The following is an 11771-nucleotide window of genomic DNA, read 5'->3' as shown; positions in this document are numbered from 1 at the left end:
GCTGGTGCATGGGCTGGCCAACGCGGGCCCGTGATTTATGCCCCCTCGCTGCAGGCAGAGGCTCTGGGAAGGCTCTGATGTGCTGGGGGTGGGTTGAATTTAAACCTCAGCTTGCAGAGGGCCCCGCGGCTCCTCCTCTGCTGTCCGGGCGCGCAGGGAAGGCGAGGGGCTGGGATCGTGCCCCGTTCCCACCGGCCCCGGGGCAGGCTTGCTGAAGGGAAGGCGCCCGATGCTTTGAACCGGCAGCCGGCGCAGGGCCCGGAGCCGGCCGAGGCGTGGGTGACTCCATTTTCTAGCTGGAATTCCCTTTTTTCTCCCCGAGCAGCGGGTGGGGAGCGCGGAGCCGGGGCCGGAGCCGCGTGCACCCGGCTGCCCAGGGCCGCCGCGGCGGCTTTCCCGGGAGCGGCGTTTCGGGCAGCCTCGCCGTGCCAAGCGCCGGCGACCCGCTAGGACTCGCGCGCGTGGGATTTAAGGTCTCCGAGAAGGAGAAGCTTTTATCTCGTTTGCGGCTCTTCCACGCTCGCGGCAGTTTGCACCCAGTAATTTCTGGTTCCTTTCCTTGCCCTATTTGTTTTAATTTGGACGTAGTGTTTAGTGTCTCTTCCTCCCTGTTCTCCCAGAAGCCTCCTGCTCCTTGGCAGCAGTTTTGGACTAGCGAGCCAGAAAGGAGGGTTTTATTAAGAGATTTGGAGTTGGATTTTTAGCCAGCTAATGAGTGAGATGAAGGCCAGAACGTCTCTCCTTTTCTGGGGATTTGTCTGCTGCTGACATCCAGCATCCTGGCTCTGGAGATGGCGTCTGCAGGCAGGGTAGCAGCAAGAAGTCCGGCGAAGGGACGCCGCTCGCAGCGTTGGTGAGCGGCAAGGGGCGCCGGGCGCGTGGTGCCGCGCGCTGCTCGCCCTGGCCGCCCCCGTGCCGCCCCCGCTGCCCGCGGCGGGTCTGCCTGGGGCTGTGGTCAGCGCCGAGGCTGTGCGGCGGGGTTCAGCCCTGGAGGCCCCTTCGGACTGCAGGCGTGCGCTGCTGTAACGCACCTGTGCAGAAAGAGCGCGCGGGGCAGCGACGCTGTCCCCGAGCGCGCGACTGCTCGGCCCTGAACTCGCCTGTAACCAGCCTGGGCGCGCTTCACCCTTGCAGCCCTAGAGACAGCTCGGAAAAGTTGCGCAAACTTCTTTTCTCTTGAGTCGAGGTTGGCTGCGGAGAGTTCAGATAGCCTGGACCTTAGTGGTGGCAATTACACGTCTGCAGCTAGAGCATTTCCGCCTTTAGGTAGTGAGACCGAAGCCTGTGCATCAGGTATGGGTTGTGCAAGTGGGTGCAGGGAGTTGCTAGCCGAAGGCTGTGTGCAGCCGAAGAGGCCCGTGCCGGAGAGCAAGCGCTCCTGCGGGCAGCGCGTGCCTCCTCCGCTCTGTGCTCCCGGGGGCGCAGCGAGGTGAGGTGCTGCTGCGCAGATGCAGCGCGGTCCGCGGCTTCATCGCCCGGGCGAGCCCCGCGCACCGGCCCGGCGGCGCTGGGCACGGGGCACGCGCTCTCCCCGCGGGGGACTGGGTGGCGTTCGCTGTATTTGTTCCCAAGGAGGCAGCTCACGTTCCTCTAGCTCCCCAGCATGAATATTTTTGATAGTGGCAGTGTTTAAAGGGATGGCCCGGAAATGAAGTTGTCTGCAGAACTTTTGATTAGCCGAATGGCAGGGAAAATCCAGCTGCAGTTGGGCTCTGGCGGTCTGAATAGCTCATCAAAGCGGCAGCGTGCTCCTCGCCGCTCGCTCGGCTCGGCTCCCCGAGAGCAGCTGTGTTGCCCTTCCTGAACCCGGGCCGCGGGAGCCCGCTTCCCCGGCGCGCCGCGTGGGGCGCGTCCGTCAGACGAGCCGCGTGCAGGAGCCCCCCCGGCTGCGAGCCGCGCTCCTCCGCTGCGGGGCGGCCGGAGGAGGGCAGGGCCGCGGCGCAGGTGAGTGCCGGCGCTCGGCGCAGGCTGCAGCGAGAAGCGGCGCGAGGGGCCGGCAACGCTGGGACCTTAAACGGGGTTGTACTGTAACGTTTAGCTTCGGGGCAGACCTGAGCTTAGAGGAAGACTTTGAGCGTTGCATTTACTTAACAGACGAATCAGTCACTGCTTACAAAGTGTCTCCAGTGTTTTAATAGCAGAGCGGTTAATCACTCCAGGCAGAGACCCGTGCTGACCCGGAACAGGCTTGGGCTCTGAGACGGCATCGGCGCGGGAGAGCTGCGAGACCTGGGCCCGGCGTCTCCGGCAGTAGATGATTTGCGTGCTGGGGCTGTGCGTTGGTATAGGTTAATGTACAGGTGGGCTGAGCCCCCCTGCAGGAGTGAGCCCCGGGCCTGCTCCCCGGTGCGTCGGGGCATCCCCGGTCCCGGGGGACCCCAGTCCTCCCCAGCCTGCGCTGCGGGAAGCTCGTCTAAGCAGCACAAACCTCCCCAGGAAACAGCCTCTGCAAAAGGCTGCTTGGAAAATTCCTTTCCAAAAGGGTTGCTGCCGAGTTTAGAATATTGTATTTTTAGGGACCAAGTCTATTCCTAGCAATATTCTAGCGTATTGCAACAGCGGGTTCTCTTGAGAACCCGTTCCTTCCCCCCTCCTTGCGCATTTTGCAGACTTGAGAGCCCAAACCTCACTGTTTGGTGGCTCTTCCGGCTCTCGGGCGCGCATCCCGCACTGCAGCTTTCGGTTTTCCTGCACAGTGGAGGAAAGGCTTTAAAGCCGCAAAAAAATATGTTTTTGGGTTTTTTAATATATTGAAAACACTGACATTAATTTTAGCTTTTGCAAAGCTGGTTTTCCCACAATAGCTATAATTTAGGCCTACACTGCCTGGCGATGCTCTTTTTATAGGTATATTCTTATTTTAGTACTATAGTGATGGGCGAATGAGTAGATTAAATTAGATTTAGTATCTATCATTCTTTAAAGCGTTACAGGCAGCCGTTGGAGGGGTATGGCTTAACAAAGAAGAAAGGCTAATTAGGATATAGCAAACTCGGCCTGCCCATGCAAACTCGCACCGCGCGCGCGTCCCGCCTGCGCCCTCGGAGCCGCACGCGTGGACTCAGAGCTCCGCGCGCAGACCAGAAAGTGCATTTGAAACCGGCTTGAGCGAATTGCTCTAGGTTCGGGTCGCTTCTGTTGTTTGCAGGTTTTGCTTCGCGGGGCCGGGTTCTCCGTGCCGGGGGACGAAGGCCCCGATCTTCTCGCTCCTCCCAGGGATCTGCAAAGTCACGGCAGTAATTTGGCTCCCCAGTTGCTTTTGCCATGAAGGCTGAGCGCTAACTGCCAACTCTTCCCCCGGTTCCTGCTGACAGCTCTAAACGGGGCTCCCGCATGTGAGGCGCATTGCGTCTATCGAGCGATAAGGACTTTGGGCCAAAAAAGCGGTGGGGCCCCGGGGTGGGGGGGGGCCGAGCCCCGGTGTGGCTGGGGCGTTGCAGCCGCTCTGCGCCCACTTCCCGGGGTTTGCAGCTGCGGAAGGACGGGTCCGACCCGGCGCCCGAGCGGCGGCACGAGCAGCGCCCAGCCGGGCAGGGGCGCGCGGGGCCGGGCGCGTTCGCTGACGCGCCTGCCCGGGCCGGCGCTGCTCCCGGCCGCCTTCCCGCTTGGCCGCGCGCGCAGGCGGCGCTCCCCGCGGCAGCCCCCGGCCCCGGCGGCCCTGGCGGCCGTCGGAGCCGCGCCGCTATTACAAATTGGCTTTGCACAGAATCAGCAGGATTCGCTCCAGGCCTCTGTGTAAGCAGCACTGCTGAAATGTGATCCCTGGCACCAAAAACCTATTAAACAGAGTGAGACAAGCGCTGGAAGGAGACCGAGTCTGAGGCGGGAGTGCACGGAGGCAGTGTCGGGAGCGGAGCGGCGCTGGGGCAGCGCGGGCGCTCCGGGCGCTGCCCGCTCCGGCGCCCTGCAAAGCGCCTTGCAGGACTCGCCGCCGTTCCCCCTCCGGCAGCCAGCCGCGGAGCTGCAGCTCCCGCCGCCCTCGCCGGCTTGGCGCAGGGGCTGCGGACCGGCGCGCGGCTCCGCGCGGCCGCCACGGCTCGGCGCCCGGCACCCAGCACCCCGGGCGCGGGAGCCGTCGGTCTCCTTCCCTGCCTCGGGGACCCGCGGGCTCTGCCGCTGCGTCCCGGCGCGTGCCGGCCGCCCTCGCCCCGGCCCCGGCAGGAGGCTCGCGCGGGTGTTGCGTGCGCCCGGCAGAGGCTCCGCTGCAGGCGGGCGCGCGGCGGGTCGGGCTGCGCCGGCCCCCCTCGCCCGAGCGCTGGGCTTGCAGCGCTTTGTCATGATTTTGCTCTCGTCTCCGAGCAGCGATCCTTCACTGCTCGCGTTACCCGAGTAGAAAATGACACATAAAGTGACATGATTGTCGCTGGTGCGCGGCGCCGTGCAGCATCTGCTGCAAAACCAAGGCCCCCCCCTCTCCTCCCCAAACTTTGCACGCTTTGCCCCCCTCCGGCCGCGCCGCGGGGCCGCCCGCCCGCCCTGCTCCCTGCCCGGCGGCACCCGCAGCCTGCGCTCGGCTCCGGCACCGGCCGGGGCGCCCTGAAGCCGCCCGGAGCGAGGAGCGGGCGCGTGCTGCCCGGGCCCGCAGAGGGGAATAGCGGGAGCGGGCCGGGGCGACGGGGGCAGCCGCGTGTACCCGACCGAAAACGGGGAGTGAAGAGAGGGAGCCGGCGACGGTGGCGGCTTATTTGTGATCTGCATTGTGTGGGGAGCTCTTAATTAGAGCTAATTAGACTAATTAACTTGCAAATGAGAAACTCGTCTTTTCCTCCCTGTCTTTTACACGAGTTTTAAAAAAAAAAATAAAAAAAAAGGACGAACAACAAGATAAATATTGAGGCTAATTAATTTGTACCTGCTGCAGAGCCCCCGCAGCTCGCGGGACGCCACCTCGCCCCCGGCTCGGCTCGGCTCGGCTCGGCTCGGCTGGGCCGGCGGCGAGGAGGCAGCGCCCGCCAGATGTGGGGCACAGCTGGGCGCCGGGCAGCCCACCGCTGCCCGCCTCGCTGCGCCTCGCTGCGGCCCGGGGACTCGGCCCTTGCGGCGGCGGCGGAGCGGTGCCACGCCGCGCACCCGGCGGGCGAGGGAGCCGGGTGCCGCGGGGCGCCCGCCGCCCCGGCGCTCTGCCTCTGCTGCAGCCCGGGGGCTTCGTTAGCGCAACTCGGTTCAAACGTCTGATTAGTCTTTAGGAGATCGAGGGGTCAATTTTCCACAGCTCCTTCCTCTCCATTTAACTAATTTAACTGCGCGATTGTTACAAATTTCATTTTATTATAGCCCTGCTTCTCAGTCCAATTGAATTACCAAAATCTCATTTTCTCAGAAGTGCTGAATATGTAATTAGAGGAAAAATTATGCTCCTGCCTGCCTATTAGAGAGGTTCGCGGGCGAGAGCTCGGCTCTGCGCGCGCAGGCAACGCGCACCGGCCGGGGCACGCGTGCGCCCGAGCCCCCCGTGCCGACCGGCTGCGCGGCGCGAGCGGGCGGCCGCGGGAAGGCGCCGGCGCGCGCGCGTGGGAAACGCCGGTGTGCCCGTGCCGCGGGGCTGAAACCCTGACCCTGCCCGTCCTGGTCCTGCTCCGTCCGCCTCCCGCGCTGGCGGCATCCGCCTCTCGCTCTTCCCGGCGGGGGCCCGGGGCCGACCCGCGCCGGTGCAGCGCCGGGGCCGGGCAGCCGCGTGCACGTGGCCGGGGCCGCGCCAGGCTGCGCCGGGGCCGCGGCGGCCCCGCGGCCCCCCGGGTGGCACCGCCGCGAGCGACGCTCTGCGGAGCGGCGACGCCGGCACCGGTGCAACCCGAGCGGCCGGCACGTGGTGCTGCGCCGTCGTCCCGGGGGCTGCTTTCCTCGTGGTGCTATTAAGCAGCATTAGAGGCGGTTGATTATTGGTGGCGCGGACGGTGGTGGCTGGGAGCGGGCGGGGGCGCTGCTGGAGGGGCTGCCGAGGGGCAGCCCGGTCGGGGGGCTGCGGGCAGGGGGCCCAGCAGCGGCCGGGGACCGAGCCCAGTGCTGAACGTGCGCTTGCCTCGCGAAACCCGAGCCGGGGCTGGGAGCCGGCAGCCCCGCTTTCATGCAGGAGTAACGGGCCGCGCATCCGGGCCGGGCCGGCCTCGCCGGGCCAGCGGCAGGCTGCCGGGGGACCCCAGCCCGCCAGCCCCCGGCCGGAGGCGCCCGGCGTTGCTCCTTCCCGGGCCGTGCTGCCCGTACTGGGGTGGGGGGCTCCGGCAGCCCCCGGAGAGCTGCGTCCCGCAGGACCGCGGGTTGCGGCGCTCCGGGGCGCCGGGGCGCGCGGATGCCCAGGAGGAGCGGGCGGCGCGGGCAGACCCTGCCCAGGACGCGCCTCCCTTCCCGGCCGCATCCCGCGCCCGGCTTCCCCGAGCTCCCGTCGGGCGCGCGTGGCTGCTCCCGGGCCCGCCGGCTGCCGCCTGCGCGCCTCCCGGCCTGCCGCGCTGCCTGCAGGATGCTTCTCGCGGGCAGCGTCCGCCGGCGCCCCGGCTCTGCGCCTGCCGGCGCTGGCTCCCGGCGGCTCCTGCGCCGCGCTCGGCCTCCCCGGGGGCCAGGAGAGGAGGGGAGAGCGCAGGGCGCCCCGGCGTCCGGCCCGCTCGGGACCCCGCGCGGCCTGGCCTTGGCGCGGCTCCGGCGGTGACGCAGCCTGGTCCCTCCGTGGCGCGGCGCGGCGCGGTGCAGGGGAGCTCGGCCCCGGCCGCCCCGCGCGCCCCCCCGCCTCGCCTCGGTTACACAACGCCGTCGTTTCATCCGACGCTGCAATACACATGGAGTTGGCTGGATGCAGATGAAATTGCACCATTTACTTCATGAATATTTCATGCCGCCTCAGCTCCTAAGTTTCCGGCTGATGGAGCCAGGCAGGCCGTGCTGGACCCCCGTCCCCCTTGTCCCCCCCCGGCCCCCGGCCCCGTCCCTTCCCGCCCGGTGCGGGGTGGCGAGGGCTCCGGCCGCGGGGAGCGGGGGTCCTGCCGGCCAGGGGGTCGCCCGCCGCCGGGACCCCGAGCCGGCTGCGCTGGCGGAGGGTCCCGGCGCGGGGCAGCCCCCGGCAGCCGTCCCGCTCCTCCGCCGGCCCCGGCGGCTGAGCCGCGCTGCTCGGCGCCCTCGCGGTCCCTTCCCGCGCCGCGTCCTCGCTGCGGCGCTTCCCAGCCCGGCCGCCTGGGCGGACGCCCTTAGCCCGCTCTTGGCCCCCTCCCCGCCGCACCCTCACCCACGACCCTAAAGGCGGCAGCAGCAGCCCCCCTTCCCCGCCGTGCCGGGCTGCGGGGCGCCGGCGGGAGGGGAGGCGGGTGCCCCCGCGCGCAGGCCACCAGCCTCCCCGCGCGCGGCCCTGGCGCGGACCCCCGGCCTGTGCCTGCTCCGGGGCGGCCGGAGCTCTGCTTTGTATGGACGGCGCGGCGTTTTGGCTAATGAAATATTCACAGGTCAGTGATTCCTTGAGAAATGGCGGGGATCAGTCAATTCCTTTTCAGGGAGTAATTTTCTTCCCCTTCACGGCCTCTGTTTCACGTTGGCAGTCATTAGCAGGAGAGCGCGGCCGGATCGAACGGCAGAGGTTGCGGCTGGCGCGCCGGCGAGCCGTGCCGCGGGGCCGGGGCCGGGGCCGGCTCAGCTCTGCTTGCAGGGCGCGGGTGCTCTCGCGCCGCCCCGCGCGCGGGTGCGAGCCGAGATCCCGGGTGGCCAGCGGGGCGCTCCGGGGTGGCTGCTGGGCACGGCGGGTCCTGCTGCCAGCGGCGCGCTGCGGACCTGCTGCAGCCCCGACCGGCTGCCCCGAGGCAGGGGGAGCGCGGCGGGCTCGGGAATTGCTCGACCCCCTTCTCGCTGGGCTCCGGGCCCGGGCTGCCTCGGCGCGCTGCAAGGGGACGCCCCCACGGCCCGGGAGCCAGCCGGAGCGAACCTGGGCCGAGGCGGCGCGCTCGCTGCCTGCCCGGCACGCGCGAGGATGCCCGGCCCCGAGAACGCCTGCGTTTGCAGCCGGCGGGATCTTTTCCTTCGCTGCTGCCCCGGATGCTGCGATGGGGTCAGGACGCGGGTCTGGGCCGCAGCCGGGACGAGGTCCTGCAGGCCCGCGCGCGCCAGCGCTCCCCTCGCCTCCCGCCCCGACGCCGGGCGCGCTGCAGCCGCCCGTCTCCGTCGCGCGACCCTCAGCACGGGCCGGCGGGAGAGCTGCCGCGGCGGGGCGCAGGCGGGCTGCGTGCCGGCGGGAGGCGCGAGGGCTCGGTAGGAGACGGCCGGGGCGCAGTCTGCCGGCGCCCGCGCTCGTCGCCGTGACGGGGTCCCCCCAGCAACGCGGCCGCTTCACCGGCCGTCTCCAAAACACGCCGTGGGCTGGGAGCCCGGCAGGGACCCCGCGGGAGCGTCGCCCGGAGCGTCGCCCGCGGGAGACGAGCGCCTTCGCCCTGCGCCGCGGGGGAGGACGGCGGCGGTGCCGCCGGGGGCAGGAGGCGATGGCCGTCGGCGCCAGTGGGCAGCGGGGCTGCTGGCCGACCGCCCTGGGTTAGGCGTCGCTCTTTCGGTGTCGTCCCCGCCGTAAGGTGCCGCCCGGCCGCAGCAGCTCCCTCCTCCTGCCCGGCTGCTGCCGGCCGCCCTGGCCTGCGGCTGAGCGCGGCCGGCCTGGCCCGCGGGGAGCAGCGCGGCCGCGGGCGGCCGGCCCGCCACTCACCCTTGCAACGAGCGGCGTGATGATTCAGCCGAGCTCTCGCGCCGCGCGGGGCACAGCCACCGCCGTCAGAAACGTACGGCGTTTTCCTGCCCCCGTGACTTTCAGCGGCAGGCGCAGCCCGCCGAGCCGCAAAGCGCGGGGCGCCGCTCGCTCGCGCCGGCCCCCTCCGCTCCGCTGCTTGCTCAGCCGCCTCCGCTGCTGCGGCGGGGCTCCGGTGCGTTATTTCCTTAAAAAGGAGAAAACGTTAAAAATGGAGTCGTCAGCCCCGAGCTGACAGGCGCAATCACCAAAGTGCGGCGTCGGCAGGAACCGGCCCCACGCGCTAAATGACTTGAAAGGAAATGGCCTGGATTGTGCTGAGGAGGCAGAGTGCGGTGGGGAGAAAGCAAGTGGAGCAAACAAAAAAAACTTCATTAATTAAAGAAAGTCGTTAATGAGGGACATTTAATCAGCTAACGATGATCTCCACCCCCGGCCTGCCAGGGCGCAGGCAGAGGCGGGCTCTGCGGCGGGCGCGCGGGGCAGCGGGGAGGGCGCGGGAGCAGCCCCGAGGCACGAGCCTTCCCCATGGCGCTCGCTGGCGGCGATGCCCGGCGCGCCGCCTCCGTGCCGGGGCTGCTCGTCCGGCCCGAGGGCTCCTGGGCGCGCTGCGTCGCCCAGCGGAGACGAGGCGGCGGGAGCTGGGCTCCCCGAGCTGCTTTTTTCCCCGTGGCCTTGGCGCCCGCTTTGCATCCTCCGAGCCGCATCCGAGCCGCTGCAGCCGGGGCGGCGGGGCGCTGCCGCGGGCAGGCGGGCTGCGCTGGGGCTGCTGCGCGGGTGGGGACGGTCCCTGGCCGGGCACCCGCCGGTGCCCCCGGCGCCCCCCCCCCGGCTCTCCGGCCCGGGCAGCCCTGGGGGCGGCAGCCGTGCTGCCCGCGCCGTCGGGAGCTGCTGGATGTGGGGAGGGAGGCAGGGTCCGGAGCGCCTGTGAAAGACCCCGAGCCGCGCTGGGTGGCGCGGTTACTTCGCGGTGCCCTCCCTGCCCTGCCGCGTGCCGGGAAGCCGCGTCAGCGCGGGAGGAGGCTCGCGGGCCGATGGACGGCTTGCAGCTCCGTAGCGGGGCTCTTCCCGCGTGCGGCACCGCCGGGCCCGGTGCGCGGGCCGCCCGCCCTCGCCCTTCCCCGGCTCCCCGCACCGGAAACTGCCCCGCGCGCAGTTAAGGAGCTGGTGTCCGCGCCCGGAGCCGCGGATGTGATGCACGGGGAGAGGCGCTGCCGGCGGGCTGTGCAGCACCCGAGGGCCGTTGCAGCCGCTCTGCCAGCCGGGGCCGGGCCGGGCCGTGCCGCGCGTTTGCCTGCAGCCGGGGCGCGCGGGCGCAGGACATTGCACGGGGGAGGCGCGCGGGAACGGGGGCCGGGCGCTGCGGGAGGCCGTAGCGATAGCGACCCAGGCGCTCGTCCGTCCCCCGTCCGCCCGCGGGGGGCTGCTTCAGTCTGTGCCGGGAGCTCCCCGCGCCCCGCCGGGGCCCGAGCCCCCGCCTCGCCGTGGGGCCGCCGCTCCTCTCCGCCTGTTCCCACGGCCCGTCTGCACGCAGGGGCCTCCGCGGCGGTGCGTTCCCGCGGCCCGGACGGTGCCCGGCCCCGCTGCCCCCCTCGGCCCCCGCTGCCCCCCTCGGCCCCCACCGGCCCCAGGCCGCCCTCAGCCCGCGGCGCGGGTGCAGCTCACCCCGTTTGACGGGGGCGGCCAGGCCAGCTGCGTTAGAGCAAAGGTGCTAATCAAATATTTAGCAGTTAATTGATCCCCGTCTCGGGTTTGCCAGGAGAAGCCCGGCCGGGTCTCGCCGCCCTGCCCTGCCCTGCCCTCCCTCCGCGGCGTTTGCTAATCGCGGGCGACGATGCCCCGCCGCCCTCCCTGGAGCAGCGTGGAGCCGGCTTCCCCCCGTGCGGCGCTCCCGGCCCCGGCGGACCGGCTGCCTGGGGACGGGGCTCGGCAGAGCAGCGCCGGCGGCTGTTGCGTGGCGCTGGGGTGGGAGGGCCGGGCGCCGGGCTCGGAGCGCCGGCCGGGACCGGGGCGTCACGGGGGCGTCGGAGGCTGCCAGCGGCGCAGCCCGTAAGGAGGATCGCGCCGTGTCTCCCGGCAGGGCAACCAGGACGCCACGGCTCCGCCTGACGCCATGGCCCAGCCCTACCCCCCGGCCCAGTACCCCCCGCCCCCCCAGAACGGCATCCCAGCAGAGTACGCGCCGCCCCATCCCCACCCCACGCAGGACTACTCGGGGCAAAGCACAGTACCGGAGCACGCCATGACCCTCTACACACCAGCACAGAGCCACGCCGAGCAGCCGGGCACCGACGCCAGCACACAGTCCATAGCAGGGACGCAGACGGTACCGGTAAGAGCGGGCGGCGGCGCGGGTGCCAGGGCTGCCGGCGGCGCGGGAAGCGGGAGCTCGCGGCCCCCCTGTCACTGCTAATCGCTTGTAATCTACCTGCTTGGCCGCTTTCCCATCAGATAGCTTCAATTACGTGGTTGTAATGCAGCTCTGGGCGGGGGGAAGTGCTGAGCTGAGCACTTCCCAGCCCGGCCGCGTCGGCCCCGCGCCCGGCACGCGGGGGCGAGCGGGGGGCTGCGTGTCTCCCCTCCCCGAACCCGCGTGTGCCCGTGGTCGCAGCCCGGCGCCCTGCCGCTGGGGCTGGCCCTGCGCCGAGCCCCGCTGCCCGTGCCCGTCGCTGGTCCTCGGCCCCTCGGCAGGGTCTCCGGCCCGGCCGGACGCACGCGGGGCGTCTCTCGCCTCCCCTCCGAGGAGCCGCTGCCCCCGCGGGTGGGGGCCTGGGGGCCGCCGTCTTGCTGGGACGCGAGAAGCTGGAGAGAGGGTGCTGGCACCCCCGGTGCTGAGCAGCCCTGCTGGAGCCTCCCTGCAGCTGGGGCGCAGGGGCCTCTTCTCCATCCCCAGCCGCGCTGGGCTCCCTGCATCCCGCCCGCAGCGTTTAACCCTCGCAGGATCGCGCGCCGCTGCTGCAGCCTTGCCGGGCAGCGCCGGGAGAGCAGCAGGCGCGGGGCGGGATGCTCCCTCAGCTGGGCTGGCCCGGCGCCTGGCAAGCGGGCGCCTGGCTGCAGCCAGGTTGCGCGG

The 11771-nt window shown here is 70.5% G+C and overlaps 1 protein-coding gene across 22 annotated transcripts in view; it reads left to right on the top strand.

Annotated features, from left to right (window-relative positions):
- Positions 1-11771, top strand: part of RBFOX3 (RNA binding fox-1 homolog 3) — a 148018-nt gene that overhangs the window by 127987 nt on the left and 8260 nt on the right. For all 22 annotated transcript variants that reach the window (XM_068913129.1, XM_068913138.1, XM_068913126.1 and 19 more), the window contains one exon: positions 10782-11033. In XM_068913129.1, the coding sequence (XP_068769230.1) occupies positions 10782-11033 (252 nt within the window). The remainder of the gene's footprint in view (positions 1-10781; positions 11034-11771) is intronic.

Source organism: Struthio camelus, chromosome 19, assembly GCF_040807025.1.
Source record: "Struthio camelus isolate bStrCam1 chromosome 19, bStrCam1.hap1, whole genome shotgun sequence".
In the NCBI taxonomy this organism is placed as follows: Eukaryota; Metazoa; Chordata; class Aves; order Struthioniformes; family Struthionidae; genus Struthio; species Struthio camelus.
This window is presented reverse-complemented; position numbering and strand designations above follow the sequence as displayed.